The following is a 19,227-nucleotide window of genomic DNA, read 5'->3' on the forward strand; positions in this document are numbered from 1 at the left end:
GTACTTGGTCATGAAACTAGTTCAAAATTAACCATTTATGTAGATGACATTTTAATCACTGGGAAAACTTGGGAAGAACACCTTGAACTATTAAGGGAGGTATTTATGAAACTCAGAAAGGGAGGAATGACATTAAAATTAGAAAAATGTAAATTTGGGCTAGAGGAGTTAAAATTTTTGGGACACATCATCACAGAACAAGGGATTTTGCCAGACAAAGACAAAATTAAAGCCATAGAAAATTTTCCAACACCTAGAAACAAGAAACAACTCAAATCATTTTTCGGCTTCACAGGATTTTACAGAAAATTCATCAGTAATCAAGCATTAAATGCAGTTTGTTTGTACAACTTACTTAAGAAACATGTAGTGTGGGATTGGACACCAGAATGTGAAGATGCTTTTAACAAAATCAAATCGCAACTATGTAACAGCCAACTTCTACATAGACCAGACATGTCAAGTCCTTTCTGGCTAGCTACTGACAGCAGCGATGCAGGGTTAGGAGTACATTTATTTCAAGAAAAGGAAGTAAATGGAAAAATGGAACACCGAACAATCGCATTTGCCAGCAGAATTCTTCAAAAACATGAAAAACACTACACAGTGACAGAAAAGGAATTACTAGCTATACATTGGGGTTTTACAAAATTTAGAAATTACCTCTTGGGACATAAAGTAATAGTACAGACAGACAGGTTATACCATAACAGACTCACCAGATGGGCCATGTTTCTCCAGCAGTTTGATTACGAAGTGAGGTACATTCAGGGAAAACAAAATGTGGTAGCAGACGCTTTATCAAGATAACCTTTGGGAAGTGATTTGGAGGGAAGTAGTGGGGAGGATGAGAGAATTTTCAAAATTATGTATCTAAAGGGCATTAAAGAGGAAAAGGAAATACAAAAAATCTGTAACGACATTAGGAGGTTTGAGAACCACGATGACAACTGGAAACTAGTCAAAAGTTACATAGGAAAAACTGGGGGAGAAAAGGTAGAAGCATATTATAAAGTACACAAGGGGATACTACTCAGAAGACCTAAACCGGATTTAGACTATTGGAAACTGTGTTGGCCTGAGCAACAAATAGATACGCTCATTACTTATGTACATGAAAGCTTTGGCCACTGTGGCACCACTAAGTGTATTCAGAAAATACAGGAGAACATTTATTTTTACAACATTAGCAGAAGAGTAAAGAAAAAGTTATCAACATGTGACAGATGTCAGGGGGTAAAAGTGACTAACCAAACCACCAGGGGAATAATGCACAACATATTACCCACAAATAAACTCGATCTCGTTGCAACTGACATCTATGGACCGTTACCCAAGACAAGGGGGGGTTACAGTTATATTTATGTCATGGTAGACATCTTCTCCAAATTTATAAAGCTTTATCCCTTAAGGAAAGCTACCAGCAAACAGATAGTTTCAAAAATTACAAGTAATTATTTCAACACTGTGGGAAAACTTAAGGCAATACTTTCAGGCAATGGGTCTCAGTTCACCTCTAAATACTGGAAAACTTTTTTTGAAGACACGGGAATTAAACACATTTTAATATCTGCTTACCACCCATCAAGCAACCCGGCTGAGAGATACATGAGAGAGATTGGAAGACTGTGCAGAACCTACTGTAGTCAGAACCACACTAATTGGTTAGAGTACATAAATAGTTTTGAAGAAGTAATGAACAGCTTACAGCACTCTTCCACTGGATTTTCCCCACACGAAATAATGTACAACCAATACCCCGCTACTTTCTTCACTGAAAACATAGAGTATCCACCTTGCAAAATTATGTCACCCCAAGAAAGAGAAGACTGTGTACGGGAAACCATGAAAAAACAAGAGGAATTGAGAAAAAGGCGACATGCAGCCAAGGGAAAAGCTACACAGTTCAAACCAGGGGACCTTGTACTCGTCAAGACACAAGAAAAATCAAGATTATTGTCAGCCGAACTTAAAAAGTTTTTTGATATTTACATTGGTCCATTTGAAATAAAAGAAAGCCCACATCCTAATGCGTATAGACTTATCTTTCCCAGATCAAGAAGGTTATTTGGATTAAGAAACATCACTGAATTGAAACCATATAAACATGATTAAGCACATTTCCCTGTTTGAATACAGTTACTTACCCATTTTCCGTAAAGCATGTTATCAGCGAAGATTTTACTGGGTGTGTCAAATAGCAACTACCACTCATCCTACAGACCCTGGAAAAGTTCCAGATCTCTGAGAGAATGTTTTTATATTTTTATTGTCACTACTGAATATTAAATTTTGAGACATCATCTTTACTTGCAATGGGCAAGAAGGTGACAAACATTTATTACTTTCCTTTTGTATTGTTGAATATGGGACATACTTGCACCAAATAAAAGACAATGAAAAAATTGTTGTGCAAGACCCATCATTTGGTTACTATTGTGTTCTTAGGCATAAGATTTGTGTACAATTTTCTACAGTTAATCAGATATTCACCAAGTTTGATGTTTGTGTTATGTTGTGACCAATTTAAGTGTCCAATTTTAGTATTAATATGTTCTTGTACTGTCTTGACTATGTGTCGCAATGGGAGACAATATTTAAAAAACTCTTCCTTTTTTTGCAAATGCATATTATACTCATACATGTGACTTCTCTAGTGTTTGTGTTTATATATCATGTCCATACTTATAATTATGTTCTTTGTTTTCATTTCTTTTATGTGGCTCAAAAAGAGCAGACAATTACAGTATTTTCCTATGGACATATGACCTGTCCATCTGTGTAATGTCTTTATGCTCCTTCTATTATCTTGATTAATCTGTGACTCAATGAGAACTGATTTTGAAATAATTTACATATATGTTTTATATATCTTAAAATCGCAGGTGATATATTTGTGTCTGTTTTTGATCATTTTCCATGTGGCTCACTGGGAGCAAAGATTAACATTTTTTTTTTACTTTCATATATTACTAAATATTTTTTATTATGCTGTCATACTGAGAGGCATAACACAAAGTGCATTTGAAACAACACAACTAAAATATTTGCAGGAAAAAGTCATTTTGAAACGGTGTAACGGTCATTGTATACATACACATGATGCATAGTAAAACGAAAAAATTATTAAAGTAGTACTTTCCCAAATTTTAACCATTTGACACATTTGTCCTAGTCGGCTAATATCATTAACGTTCTGTAAATGATATTACCCAAGGGGGGTATTGTAACGGAACATATTAAAGGCTTTACTGTACCGAAGTATGCGATACCCTCCAAATTCAACCAGTTTAATGAGTATTTATGATTATAGAAAAGTTATTGTGTATGTTAACAATGATTGCATAACATGTCTGCATAAACAGTCAACCCATTAAATTATACTGAGTAACTGACCCACACAAAAGTTTATATCACTTGATCACTGAAGCAAATGTCATCATGTAAAAACACTAAGTTCATCTTAAATAATTAATATGAAGTACGAAAAATAGTGGACAACTTAGGTATTTTGGATCTCCTTAAACAAAAATCACCCAGTGAAACCTATTTGTTCACTAGGAGCGTTTTCACTCAGTATTCACGTAAGCAATCCTATTTTAGACGAAAACCAATGTAATTCTTAATAATTCATGTTATTTACTTATTTATGCAAATTAGAGAAGTCAATTGACAAACTTCTAAAAAACGGCCTTTTTGTAACAAAGAATTATTCTGTCAAGTCAACAAATCTGTCTGTCATTTTAATAACATGTTAAATTATGTCACTCGATGCAAATTAATAACTTTTCTGCACAAATTATGATGAAATGAAATGAGCGTTTGGCGTCATTGGCCGGGAGGCCCCTCGCGGGGCAGGTCCGGCCGCCTTGGCGCAGGTCTTATTACATTCGGCGCCACATTGGGCGACCTGCACGCCGGATGGGGATGAAATGATGATGATCACAACACAACACCCAGTCCCTGAGCGGAGAAAATCTCCGACCCAGCCGGGAATCGAACCCGGGCCCGGAGGACGGCAATCCGTCACGCCGACCACTCAGCTACTGGGGCGGACTACAAATTATGATAACAGATGTACATGTGACTTATAAACTATATCTCTTTTTAGTAGTTCTTTGACAATGTTATAAATACAGGCAGCAAGAACGGTCGGGAAGCAGTCGGAATGTCACTTTGGTAAAGTGTGTTTGTGTGTTATTGTTTTAGATGGATAAACAATGCAAAGAACATGTAACAGAAATACTACTTTGTGTTGTGTCATGGTCTTTGGTGGACAGTGGAATTAAGATGACCACCAGAATAATAAATATTTGAAGTTTACATATTTGTTGGTTTCGCTCGTTCTTTATCATCAAAAGCACATAAAAAACGCGGGACCTCATGTTTTTAACCCTAGACAACCAGATGTAGAGCCAGCATCAGCATCGAGAGACAGCAGCGATCCAGCAAGTAGCAGCGATTACTACAACACAACGCATTTTAATGGCGCCAACCTAACATCAAGTGCTAACAAGCTCCGTAAATGGGAGTGAAATAATGCGATTATAGCAATTAGCAATATCTACGACCAGGCGACCATTACACATCCAAACAGGACCAACGTGCTGTTATTCTTTTTTGACTGCCAAAAGACAAACACCGGAAGACATCCATTGGAGAAAGAAGAACATCTATGGGGCAGCATGTCTGACGAGAACCACTGTTGCGGAATGGTGCACCAAATTCTGTGCTGGTTTCGATTCGACACAAGACGCTGGTCGATATGTGAGGCCAGCCTCATCCATTACACACAAAAGCAAATGGGCGGTTGACGATGCGATTAATGCGGACCAGCGCATAACCATCTGTGTGCTATCAAAATTTTTTTTCAGTCTTGTGCAACACATTATCCCGCAGGAGTTAAGCTACCATGAGGTCAGCAGGCAGTGGATACCCCGGACGTTGAATGCTGAACAAAAAGCAAACTGAATGGCTGTTTGCCTGAAGCACCTGATGCATTTCAGTGTAGATGGAAACACGTTCCTTGAGTGCATTGTTGCAGGCAACAAAATCTGGTGCTGCCACTGGGAACTGGAGTCGAAAACGTCGATAATGCAGTGGTGTTATCCATCGTTCCCTCGTTCCAAGAAGTTCAAGAACCAGCCATCTACTGGAAAGATGATGCTTACCGTGTTCTTTGATTAGCGATTACCATTGCTCATTGATTTAAAGGAATCTGGTATCTTCATCACTGGGAACGGTACTGGGTAACCCTCGAGAAATTACAGCGTCCATAACGTCGGAGAAAATTGTGGCAGAGGGTGCTGCTGCTTCATGATAAAGAACTTCTCCAATCGCAAATGTCGTAATGCAGAAATTACGCCTACTCAAGTGGGAGACACTAGTGCACATACCCTATAATCCTGATCTCTTCCTATGCGATTACTACAACTTTTGTCCCTTACAAAAGGCCTTGAATGTCCGACGATTCCTGTCAGACGAGGATGTGCACCAAACAGTTACGGACTTCTTTACGCAGCAAGACATGGTGCTTTACCAAATGGATATTTTCAACCTGGTGTGTCGGAGGAATGATTGTCTCAGTACTGACGGCGATTTTGCCTGATTGGCATACCGATACTGGACTGCACAACCTTCAAACAGCAACTTCTTGATCGCCCTTTCTACAAAATAAATGCAAATACCTATCCATATTTCTAAGAGAAGGAAATACCATATTTTATTTCAGGAATGTCGTATAACCCCGTCATTGTGTAGCCTCCTCAGTACAATTCTGATATGAGTGTACCTTGTCATTATATCTTGAGAGTGTTAAACTTTGTCAGTTACCTTATTATTAAGCAATCTTGCTGCTTTTTTTAACCTTAATATTTTATGCACACACATCACCTTCCTTACATGACATATTCCAAACATAGGGTTTACAGAGCCTCTGTTTTTACCTATTTTGCTTTGACAATTTTATCTGTTTCTCTTACTTTACTATTTAAATACATGCGCCACACCCACCCAACACTACACATGTTCCTGGTATTAGGGTCATATTATTTTTACATAAGATAGGAGTTAATTGTTACACGTTTCTTAAATGACTTGTGAACTTCGTCTTATGAGGCTACTGGTACAATATCGTGCTACAACCTCCACAGTAATTCTCTATGTTTCTTTTAAGTTTTTGTATATTAACAAACTTATGTCTTAAAGTTACTATAAGAGATGAGTTTTTATACCACTTACTTATTACTATAAGTTACGCCTAAGACATCAAGTTATATAAGTTCCTTTTAAGTATCCACATAAAGCTTTTAACCTTAAAGTTATAATATGTTTATAATGTTGCTACATCTTGTTATGTGCACGACAAATTATGTACGAGACTGTATCAACTTTACTTACCATCTTCGCACCACTAAGATCATACTGTCTTTGGAGTTGTCTCCACAGAGCCCATCTGTCCCGTTTGTTATCCAGCTATCTACAGTAAGGCTGTGCACCCATCCTACATCAAACTCCCAGGAGGAAGGTTTTCCAGTAATTACAAAGAATAGCATTGCATAGCACAGTACCTGTCTGGCTCTTTCAGCTTAGGTTTACTCGCTGTCGGCGGCCGATGAGGCTTCACAGGTTTCTGCGTAGTTGGTTGCTTAACGCCAAAGACCCACTGGCTGGGAGGACGCTGCGTTTGAGGTGGAGGCTGATGCGTTTGAGGTGGAGGTTGCTGTGTTTGAGGTGGAGGCTGCTGAGTTTGAGGTGGAGGTTGCTGCGTTTGAGGTGGAGGTTGTTGCGTTTGTGGTGGAGGTTGTTGCGTTTGTGGTGGAGGTTGCTGCATTTGAGGTGGAGGTTGCTGCGTTTGAGGTGGAGGTTTCTGCGTCGTCGGCTTTGGAGTGGTAGGCTTGACGGCAACCAACCAGTGAGGTGGCTTCTGGGTGGTCGGAGCCGCCGTCGGCTTCACGGTTGTGGGCTTGATGACATCCGACCAGCTTGGAGGTTTGTCCGTGGATGGAGCGGTGGCCTGCGTTTCTCCTTCAGACTGAGGTTTGTGTGTCACCTGGTAATACGAGACACATATTAGGCTGGCTGCTGTCGTTTGGGACCTCCATACCCACTACCGTCCACAGCTGAGCAGAGTGTGTACAACTGGAAAGAGGCAGTGAATCGGGTATGCACTGCACATGCTCTAGAGAGAATAATACACACTGTTCTAAAACATTTTCGTGGATGCAGTTATGTCAACATTGTAACAGTGACCCACTCGAAAAGGTACGAGCGATGTAAACACACACGAAGGGACAAACTCAGGACCTTTGCCTTTCGCGGGCAAGTGCTCTCCGACTGAGCCAGCCTAGCACGACTCACTACCCGTCCTCACAGCTTCAATTCTGCCAGTACTTCGTCTCCTACCTTCCAAACTTCACAAAAGCTCTTCTGCGAAGAGGTTCGCAGTAGAGCTTCTGTGAAATTTGGAAGGTAGGAGACGAGGTACTGGAAGAATTGAAGCTGTGAGGACGGGTAGTGAGTCGTGCTGGGATAGCTCAGTCGGAGAGCACTTGCCCGCGAAAGGCAAACGTCCCGAGTTCGAGTCTCGGTCCGGCACACAGTTTTAATCTGCCAGGAAGTTTCATATCAGCGCACACTCCACTGCAGATTAAAAATCTCATTCTGGATACATGAAGGGACTTCGAAAACTAAGCTTCACATGTGGGCGCACCCTAAAGCCATTGCGCAACAAGAGTAGTGCATTATGAGAAGAGAATATATCATCCAAGTTTCCTGCAGACGAGGTTTTACTGTGGTACAAAAAACAAGTGAATAACAGTGCGAGTGAAGCAGGACAGTGACTGGAAATGTACTCCAAAGTTGAAGCGCACAGAACAGTACAGTTCTTTTTGGAAAAACGTGTAAACTGCACACAGATCAACCGTGAAATTTTGGTGGTGGAAGGACCAAACTCAGTATCGCGTCCAGCCATGGTGAATTTGACCAAGGTCGCACAGACTTGCTGCGATTCTGAGCGGGTCGGAATGCCATCGACATGTAACACAACAGCTACATCTGCAAACACCTACATTTGCATCTACATACATACTCCACCAGCCACAATATGGTATATGGCAGAGGGTACCATGTACCAACACAAGTAATTTCCCTTCCTGTTCCAGTCGCATATGGAGCGAGGGGAAAAAGGATATCTACACGCCTCCACATGAGTACTAATTTCTCTTGTTCTCGCGGTCTTTGCGCGAAATGTACGCTGTCAACTGTAGAATCGTTGCGCAGTCAGCTGCAAACGCTTGTTCTCTAAATCTTCTCAACAGCGTTTCGCGAAAGCAACGACGTCTTCCCTCCACGGATTCCCACTTCAGTTCACGAAGAATCTCCGTAACAGTCGCGTGTTGATCGAACCTACCGGTAACAAATCTAGTAGCACGCGCCTGAATTGCTCTACGTGCTCGTTACTTTTTATATCGCTTTGCGTCGTTACTCTTGGATATTTAATTGACGTAACTGTGTTAAGCAGCACTCCACTAATACTGCATTCGAGCCTTACAGCATTGTTTTTCCTACTCATGTACCTTAACTTATATTTTTATACATTTGGGGCAAGCTGCCATTCATCATGCCAAACAGAAACTCTAAGTCATCCTACATCCTTCTACGTTCACTCAACGACGATACTTTCGCGTATACTACAGTATCTTCAGCAAACAGTCGCAGATTGTTGCTCACTCTATGCGTTATATCATTTATGAATTCAGGGTGGTCAGAAACAGTCTGAAAAGCTTGTACGGATACTACAACGTTGGTTGCGCTAAGAAATAATTTTTAAGAAAAAAATTTGACACATTGTGCCGTTTCCGTGTTAATTAACACAGACGTTAGCCAATCAGTTCGTTACGGATGCAAATTCAAGCACTTGCACGCGCTAAAATGCGGTAATGAACAGACATCTATGGGTGCAAGAATTACCACTTGTTCAAATGCTCATTGCCAGTTAGAATGTGCGTTTTTCCAAAGTGCTGGATTTAAGCTAGGTGAGCAAAAGCCACGTTTGTTCTGTGTGAGGAAATCAGACGAAGAACACGTTTGGCGACACTGTCTCTAGCAGGCTGCTTGGATTTGCGCGCGCAACGATCTGATGGGCTAAATTCAATGCCAAGTACATAGGAAAGGCGCAACATATCGAATTTTTTTCTTAACAGGTATTTCTCAGGACAACCTTCCCTGCAACACACTTACAAGCGGTCTCGCCACACTTTACTGGAGCACTCCTGACGATACCCTTGTTCTGACGAACACTCGCCGTCACGTACTAAATGTTACCGCTGAAGAAGTCTTCAAGCCACTCACATATTTGGGTACCTATTCGGTACCCTCGTACATTCGTTAACAGTTTACTTTGGGGCCCCATGTCAAACGCTTATCTTATCTGAAATCTAGAAATGTGGAAACTGCCTGTTGTCCTTGATCCATGTTTCGCAGGATACCGTGCGAGAAAAGGGCAAGATTAATTTCGCACGAGCGATGCTTTTTAATTCTATGTTGCTTTGTGGACGGAAGCTTTTCTGTTTCAAGGAAATTTATTGTATTCGAACTTAGAATACGTTCAATAATTCTGCAACATAGCCGGCCGGGATGGCCGAGCGGTTCTAGGCGCTACAGTCTGGAACTGCGTGACCGCTACGGTCGCAGGTTCGAATCCTGCCTCGGGCATGGATATGTGTGATGTCCTTAGATTAGTTAGGTTTAAGTAGTTCTAAGTTCTAGGGGACTGATGACCTTATAAGTTAAGTCCCATAGTGCTCAGAGCTATTTGAACCATTTTTTCTGCAACATACCTACGTTAAAGATCATCATCATCTTCTTCTTATTATTATTCTTTTGTTTATTCAGTCTCTAGATATCTGCTCCTGGACATAAACTCCTTCCAGATATTTCCATGTCGACCTCGGATCTGTAATTTTCAGGTCAGTTATTTTATCCTTCTTATATACGGGAGTTACCTGCGCTATTTTCCAGTCTTTTGGGACATAGCGCTGTGCGAGAGATTCGCTATAGGTGCAAGCTAGGTAAGGGGTCAGTGCCGTAGAGTACTCTGTGTAAACCCGAATCAGGATTCTGTCCGGATCAGGCGACTTGTTTTCAATCTGTCACCTGTTTTTCAACGCCAGGAATGCCTGTTTTTATGTCCTCCTACGAAAGTCTGTGCGATCCTCTTGTGTGATTGATTTATTAAACATGAAATTTAAAACTTCAGCTTTCGCTTTGGCATCTTCTATTGCCATATCAGACTGGTCGACGACTGGCTGGAGAGAAGCTTTCGATCCACTTAGTGATTTTACATAGGGCCACTTACTCGAAACATATTGTTCCAAAGTGCAATTAACGCTCGGCTTAAGTTCTGCCCCCAATCCCTTTACGTCCATCATATTAACACTAAATGAGGTCCATTCATTGTTTAAGAAAGATGCTAACAGCTGTTTATCTACTCTTTCCGGTATAAATACTCTCCTAGCCCTTTTGATGGATCTATTGACTTCAATATCCATCGTCGCTATGATGACGGCATGATCACTTATCCCAATCCTTATACTGAAACTGTCGATGAAGTCAGGTCTTTGCAACTACAAGATCCAAAATACAGGGTGATTCAAAATTCCGTCAACATTTGAAAATGCACTAATACATGGAATAATGTAGGCATACAGGTAAAAATTGACACACTTTCCTGAGATGACGTGGGCTTTTATGGAAACCAAAAGCGAGTGTGAAAACTGTCCAGAACGTCTCTAGAGGAACGGAAGGTTCCAAATGATTGGAAAAGAGCACAGGTAGTCCCAGTCTTCAAGAAGGGTCGTCGAGCAGATGCGCAAAACTACAGACCTATATCTCTGACGTCGATCTGTTGTAGAATTTTAAAACAAGTTTTTTGCTCGAGTATCATGTCGTTTTTGGAAACCCAGAATCTACTATGTAGGAATCAACATGGATTCCGGAAACAGCGATCGCGTGAGACCCAACTCGCTTTATTTGATCATGAGACCCAGAAAATATTAGATACAGGCTCCCAGGTAAATGCTATTTTTCTTGACTTCCGGAAGGCGTTCAATACAGTTCCGCACAGTCGCCTGATAAACAAAGTAAGAGCCTACGGAATATCAGACCAGCTGTGTGGCTGGATTGAAGAGTTTTTAGCAAACAGAACACAGCATGTTGTTGTCAATGGAGAGACGTCTACAGACGTTAAAGTAACCTCTGGCGTGCCACAGGGGAGTGTTATGGGACCATCGTTTTTCACAATATATATAAATGACCTAGCAGATAGTGTCGGAAGTTCCATGCGGCTTTTCGCGGATGATGCTGTAGTATACAGAGAAGTTGCAGCATTAGAAAATTGTAGCGAAATGCAGGAAGATCTGCAGCGGATAGGCACTTGGTGCAGGGAGTGGCAACTGACCCTTAACATAGACAAATGTAATGTATTGCGAATACATAGAAAGAAGTATCCTTTATTGTATGATTACATGATAGCGGAACAAACACTGGAAGCAGTTACTTCTGTAAAATATCTGGGAGTATGCGTGCGGAACGATTTGAAGTGGAATGATCATATAAAATTAATTGTTGGTAAGTCGGGTACCAGGTTGAGATTCATTGGGAGAGTCCTTAGAAAATGTAGTCCATCAACAAAGGAGGTGGCTTACAAAACACTCGTTCGACCTATACTTGAGTATTGCTCATCAGTGTGGGATCCGTACCAGATCGGGTTGACGGAGGAGATAGAGAAGATCCAAAGAAGAGCGGCGCGTTTCGTCACAGGGTTATTTGGTAACCGTGATAGCGTTACAGAGATGTTTAACAAACTCAAGTGGCAGACTCTGCAAGAGAGGAGCTCTGCATCGCGGTGTAGCTTGCTCGCCAGGTTTCGAGAGGGTGCGTTTCTGGATGAGGTATCGAATATATTGCTTCCCCCTACTTATACCTTCCGAGGAGATCACGAATGTAAAATTAGAGAGATTAGAGCGCGCACGGAGGCTTTCAGACAGTCGTTCTTCCCGCGAACCATACGCGACTGGAACAGGAAAGGGAGGTAATGACAGTGGCACGTAAAGTGCCCTCCGCCACACACCGTTGGGTGGCTTGCGGAGTATAAATGTAGATGTGGCGCTGGACAGCAACACGTCAGTGATGCCGCATGAGAATCGTGTATAAAATGACTTGTAGTGAGAGAGGGAGTCAGATCATCCCTAGCCTGGCTGATAAACACCGCTGGATGGTACGAATTTTTTGCAGGATGCGCTCCTCTACATATTGCTACTCTTGTGAAAGATCTCTTGCACACATCCTTTGGTGAGGATCGCGTGCTGAGCTGCCATGTCCGTTATTCTTGGTCTCCCAGGTTCCCAGACTTCAATCCGTGTTATAATTGGTTGTGGGCTTCCCTGATGTCGCAAGAATATCGCGATCGTCCGACCTCACTGAGTATGCTAAGAGACAGCATCTGACGGCAATTTCTCGCCATACCTACTGATATGCTGTACAGTGTTATTCACAACATTGTGCCTCGACTACAGATATTGTTGATGAATGACGGGCCACAAGTCGACCATTCGTTATAAAGAACATCGTCTTTCGTAAAAACCAAGTGTTATGCTAATTATTGCTTTTGTATCGTATTAAGCACTATCTTTTGGTCATTTTGTGTACTTTGTGGTTTCAATAAAACCCCACGTAATTTCAAGCAAGTGAGTCCATTTTTACCTCTCTACCAACATTATTTCGTGAAATATTGAGTTTTCAAATGTTAACAACTTTTGAGTCAATCTGCATTTCCATTGTGAGTGGCTTTCCGAATTTGCTGCTCAAGAGAGTTTTCGGAAAACGTGTTCAGAACTGGTCCACAGGACTACTGTCTGTATCACCTATAATGAATCCCAAGTCCAGGCAACGGAGGAAGATCGTCTGGGGGAAAGAGATTTTCCAACGAAGAGGACGTTCACACAGCGGTTCACGAATGGCTCCGTGAGAAAGAAGAGGATTTCTACCGCCGAAGAGCTGAACACTTAGTAAAACGTTCCGATTGTTATTTACAAAGACTTGGTGACTAGTGTCATCTCTCTGTGTCAGTTTGAAGTGAATTCCAACATTAGACAAATGTTACTTGGCCTGCCGTAATAACGTGTAACTTACTTTTTGAAGTCCACTTGTAAATCGACTCCGTCTCATCACTTCACTGCACTGGTACTTCCGAAATAATATCGATATAATTCTGCATTTGCGTGTAGGGGTATCAGTAGGTGCTCTATCAAAAATTCAGTAATGATGGTACTGAGTATATAGGTACTGAAATGAATTTTTAATCACAACACATATTTCGTTTTATTCACTCACATCACCTATGGGAGAGTTTTCTCAGCCGTTTGTTGCTTACCTTGTGAATGTGATGTCTAGATATACGTTTGCCTAGAATTTTCCTCTTACGCTCCAGTGCTGCACATAAAAGAAAAGAAAGAAGTGGTTTCAAATATTTGTACGGCTACCACAGATACCTAAATCGCTTAAAGCAGACGCCAGGACGGTTCCTTTGGAAATGACATGACGGAATTCCTTTACCCATCTAATTGTATCCGAATCTCAAGCTCCATAATGACACTGTCGTGAACGGGACGTTAAACATAAAACCGACTTTTACTGTAGGGCACAATCTAGGGGAAGAAAACATGTGCCTAAACGCTAAGATCTACAACCATCCAACGCAACGGAATTGTGTATTCAAGACACATCGTGTACTCAAGACACATCGTCTATAATAAAAGCCTGACTACCAAATTACTGTTTCTACCGAGGTGTGATTAAAATGTGCTCTACAAATGATTAAAAGGAAAGAAAAATCCAGAAGAATAAATGAAATATTTTCTGTTGGTCCGATATACCTTCAAAACTTTCTGGACAACGGTGAATTATCATATAAGAACCATATTTTAGTTGGGAGACCATAAACAGCGAACAGTGAAACACAGCTAGGCTCACAATGAAATCTATTTTTAAGTAATACAACACATTTTTTCTGATCGCAGGTTAGTTTTATTCGGGATTCCAATACACCATATTATTCCCTACTCTTCTGGCTACAAAGTCATATACACTTTCAATACGACGGCCTTACGCCACCTTTCTGGGATGGCCTGTATGCCCCCATGGTACCACTGTACTGGTCGACGTCAAAGCCAACGTCCTCCATTATCCACGTACTGCTTCCCGCGAAGTGCATCCATCATTGGGTCGAACAGATGCTTTTAATGGTCTTTTGCTAGGCGGCGAGGAACCCAGCGGGCACATACGTTTGAACAAGTGTGTCAGCACTATCAACAGAGACGTCCAGTTGCGTAACGAAGTATTTGATTGTGATCTGTCGATTATCTCGAATGAGAGTGTCCACACTTTCAACATTGTAGGAGTCACAGCTGTGTGCGAGAGATCGAACAGGTTTGCGCGACCTTGTTGCGATGATGTCAGACGACTCGCCGAACGAAACACCGTGCTCTTGTTCATTTTCAGGTCTCCGTAGACATTCTGCAAGTGTCTACGAATATCTTAGATGCTCTGGTTTTTCGCCAAGAGGAACTTAATGACAACTCTCTGCTGGGAACGAACCTCCGTTACAGACGACAGCGCATAGCGCCGCCACCTATTGAAACTTCGTGACACTGTAACGGGGCTGAAGTGGGAATATTCTGCGATGTCCCGCAACAAATTCCGCATTTTTTTAACAGAAATTGACCGAGAAAAAAATGTGTTGAGTTACTTACTGAACGCCGCTCATATTTTGGGTGACCAATAAGACAAAAATGGTTCAAATGGCTCTGAGCACTATGGGACTCAACTGCTGTGGTCATAAGTCCCCTAGAACTTAGAACTACTTAAACCTAACTAACCTAAGGACAGCACACAACACCCAGCCATCACGAAGCAGAGAAAATCCCTGACCCCGCGTGGGAAGCGAGAACGCTACCGCACGACCACGAGATGCGGGCGCCAATAAGACACCTCACGATTAGTTAACAGGAGGAAAAGACGAGGCGTGTGCAGTCTCGCCACATCTTCTCGGCCGGCTACTGGCCGCTGTACGTACGTGCGATTGTCCGTGCTGCTGCAGCTGCTGCAGGAAGAGCTGCTGCTGGTGGAAGAGGTTGTACTGCTGCTGCTGCTGGTACTGCACGTAGCTCTGCAACCCGCCGCCGAACAGCGACTCCGACGACGAGAAGTTCAGCGGCTTTGAGGAAAAGTAGTAATGCTCCGCTCCTGCTGCGCCTGCAACCGTTAAAGAGTCTTTTCACAAGATCGACTTCCTTGTCTCAACTGACTAAACTCGAGACAAGTGAGTCTACTGCAGCACTCCTGGCGTTTATTCCTGTACTGAGCCTCTTCTGTTTCGAGCGGTCTCTTTCGTTCACACGTAAGTGTGAAAACTGAGTGTGTTGTGAGAGCTGTCTGCTGTGCAGTCTGGCAACTGAACTGTAAAAGTGAGGTTATGAGGGGCTACACTTTTTACGAAAAAAAAAAACAAATATAGTAACAAAATTTAGGAACAAGCAGGGATAATAGAGTTCATTAATGACCAGAGCAAAATACGTTTTGGATGTTCTAGCCAAAGATTGGTAATTTTTTTCCACTCCTGAGAACTGAAACAATAGTAAAAGTATGCCTATCAGGCAACATCTCCGTGAGCATTGAGACAATCATCCCACCGACGCACCCGGATGAAGAAACCCGTTTGGCGAAACACCGTGTCCTGCTGCGTCAAGAAGTCTGTAACTGCCTGCTGCACATGATCGTTCGACGAGAATAGTCGATCCTTCTAGGTTCTTTTGACGGGACGGAAGGAGTGATAATCGCATGAGAAGAGATCATGACTATACTTCGGGTGCGCGAGTGTCTCCCACTCGAGTCGGCGTAACTTCTGCGTCCATTTACCGCAGGCAGGTCGGGAAGACACGAATGCCACACTAATCCCTTCCCTATGTGTCGATGCACATGTATCCGCAGAGGAGTCGCGCTACGTTGCATATACGTTGCAGCAACGCCCTCAGACAGAAACTTTTTGAGCGCCCCTGATATTTGCTCAGGAAAATATATTCTTGCAAACGCATCAAACAATATCTAGAACGCAGTAAACAGTGCTGCTTTAGGTTATCCTTTGTATCTTGTTGTTTTGCGAAGTAACATCGAAAACTTATTTTTCTCGACAAATAAATGTGACTTCTTGACTGTTGAAATGATTTTCATTGCAACACTTTTATTTATTTATGTTCTTATTTATATACAGTGTGTGCATCTTCTTTGTAAAGCGTAAATACCTTTTTTGCTTTCGGATATTTCGTCTCTCTTGTAGGAGAACGCTAGTAACAAGATACTAGGACTTCGTGCACTATTTTCAGTGTGTCACGAAAATAAAGCAAAACAACACAATGAAGATTAAGAAGATGTGTAAGCACAAAATCCATTTCTGTAATATTAGTGCGATCAGCCAGAATAGGATAACTTTCGATGTTAGCAGATGCCGTCTTAGTCCTCTGTTTTTGTGCAAGATCAGTGTGAAGCATTTTTGGAAATTTAGAACTCCACACACAGCACAGTCTATAGATCCTTGACGTCATAGATACATTCCCGATGTGGTTGGCTGCTGATCTACTTTTAGGCACGAAAGCGCACGCACTTGGAGTAGTCGATTTTGACCAGAAAGTTGCTCGTGTAAAAAATGGGCTTATGACTTACAGTACTGGCCACTCTGTACGATGATGGATGACGACGGGGTCAATAGAGACACTACAGAAGTTCATATTGTTCGAGGATGGTGAAACTAAAAGGTTGTGACCTTTTCAAAGGAACTAACCCCTCATTTGTATTAATCAGTTTGGGGAAACCACCAAACTAACACAAATCTAGAGGATACGACGGGCTTTAGAACCACGCTCTTCCAAAACGAATGTCCAGTGCCTTAACCGTCACGCTACCTTGCTCAGCGTTGGTGTACAGGATGTGCTGCTTAATTGGGGTATCGTACTATTTTAAATGATTCGAGAAATAAAAAAGATTATAGTTCAGAAGATAGTGAGTTTTCCATTTTTCATTTGTTTCTCTCCAGAGCCATTGAAGGAACTATAACTTTAAAAAACAAAGCCGTACAAGAGTTCAGCATTCATCGCAATGCTCACTTTCTTAGTGATTGAGTTTGGTTACTACTTACCCATCGTCAAACTGATGACATAAAACAATCTAAAATTATTTACATATCCAAAAGACATTCAGTTATTTCAGCTGGAAGAAACAAAAAATTGAAAATACAATGGAATGAAAAATTAAAATTCCCAGAAGTGTCAAAGCTACTGTAGTGATACACACTTGCTGACGAATGATACGCCCAACAACGGTAATTTACGTATTAAGAAAACTGTAAAGTAAAATACGACATACAATAAAATAATATATAATAAATTTGAGGTATTGCATGTTCTCTTTATTTTATTGTTTGTGTAGAGAGCCATATTGAGAGACGACACGTTCTTCAGTATGTGACGCCAGTCGCGACCACTGAGCGAGATGAAATATTAGCTCGGCCATAAGCATTCCATTCATGGTCATCCTGCCCTGGCGACGTGCGGTCTTACCAAGACAGTACACTACCTGATCAAAAGAAATCGGCCACCTACTAGTGCACGTAAAAAATGGTGTGTCCACCTTTATGGGAGCTTGAACTCTGCTGGGGACACTTTCAGTGAGGTGTTTGAATGTTTGAGGAGGCTTGGCAACCCATTCTTACTCAAGAGATGAAACCACAGAAGGCAGTGATGTCGGAGGCTCAATCCAAAGTTGTTCCGTGTGGTTAGATCTGAAGTGTGGGCAAGTCAGCCCATTCCAAGAATGTTACTGTCCATAAACCATTGCCTCACAGATGCTGCTTTGGGACAATCATCGTCTGTGAACTGTTCCTCTATTGCACAAAATAAACACGCTTTAAGATGTGCTCATATTCTTCTGCACTTAGCGTTTTTTTAAAGTGCAATAAGGTGACATTCCTATAATGTAACACCACCTCATACGTACTTCACTGTTGGCATTACACATGATGGCAGGAACGTTCTCCAAGCATTCTCCAAACGCATCGGACTTCCGCGGGGTATAGCGCGATTCTTCACTCCAAATGACTCATTTCCAGCCATCCATTGTCCAGTGGCGTTGCTCTTTACATAACAACGACTACAGAAGTGCGTAGTTTAGGAGGAGTCGCTCGACCATTGTACCCCACTCTTGTTAACTCGCTACGCACTTTCATTGTGCTAGCTCCGCTACTGGTAGCGCTCTGGAGCTCACGAATGATTCGTTCCGCTGACTTCCCCCGATTTTTCTCAGCCACCTTCCGCGGTGCTCTGCCCATCAGTAGATGAGGTCTGGCTGGCCTTGCTTTAGGTGTTGCTGTTACTTTGCGTTTCCACTTCGCTATCACATCACCAAAACGCGACTCGGACAGCTTTAGAAAGGTTGAAATGTCCCTGATGGATTTGTTACTAAAGTGACACTCAATGACAAGTTCACGTTCGAAGTTACTGAGTTCTCCCGACCGATCCATTCTGCTGTTACTGGTTCTCTACTGACAACACAATACTCCCGCCTCATTTTATGCTGGCGAGCCCCTCACTCATGACATCTAGTGGTCAGCTCTGCATTACATAGAAGTGACCGGATGCTTATTATTTAACTGTGTATGTGATTGCTGGAAAATGAGGCTATTTTATCAGGACACTCCGAAAAAATCCTAATTGGTGTACAGTATGGACCGAAAAACTTGTCTTTATTCAGGGGCTGAAGTTATCTTCGCTACACCGGGGGTATCTGTTTTCAAATTAGTCATCTTGGCAACTGATCTTCATCCGAACTTTGGAATACTTGTAACATCTTCTTCACTGAAGGAATTTCGGAAAACCATGTTTGGTAATTCGGCACTGGTGGCACTGACGTCGGTAACATTGACATTGCTATCATGCAGTGAATATGTTGATTGTTTCTTGCTGCTGGTGTATTTCACATACGATTAGGATCTCTTTGGATTTTGTGTTAGGTTTCGAAACACAGCTTCATCGTGCAAACTATTAGAAGCATACTTTAGCCAGACTTGGGTTCCTATCTGAATTTTGTCCTTAAGACGTCCTCTGTAATCCCTCAAAGTTT

General features: G+C 41.9%; 1 protein-coding gene across 1 annotated transcript in view; it reads right to left on the minus strand.

Annotated features, from left to right (window-relative positions):
- The window catches only part of LOC126184320 (trypsin-1-like), a 172,512-nt gene that overhangs the window by 108,451 nt on the left and 44,834 nt on the right, over positions 1-19,227 (minus strand). The window contains exon 2 of the mRNA XM_049926696.1: positions 6,570-7,051. Within this exon, the coding sequence (XP_049782653.1) occupies positions 6,570-7,051 (482 nt within the window). The remainder of the gene's footprint in view (positions 1-6,569; positions 7,052-19,227) is intronic.

Source organism: Schistocerca cancellata, chromosome 4, assembly GCF_023864275.1.
Source record: "Schistocerca cancellata isolate TAMUIC-IGC-003103 chromosome 4, iqSchCanc2.1, whole genome shotgun sequence".
In the NCBI taxonomy this organism is placed as follows: Eukaryota; Metazoa; Arthropoda; class Insecta; order Orthoptera; family Acrididae; genus Schistocerca; species Schistocerca cancellata.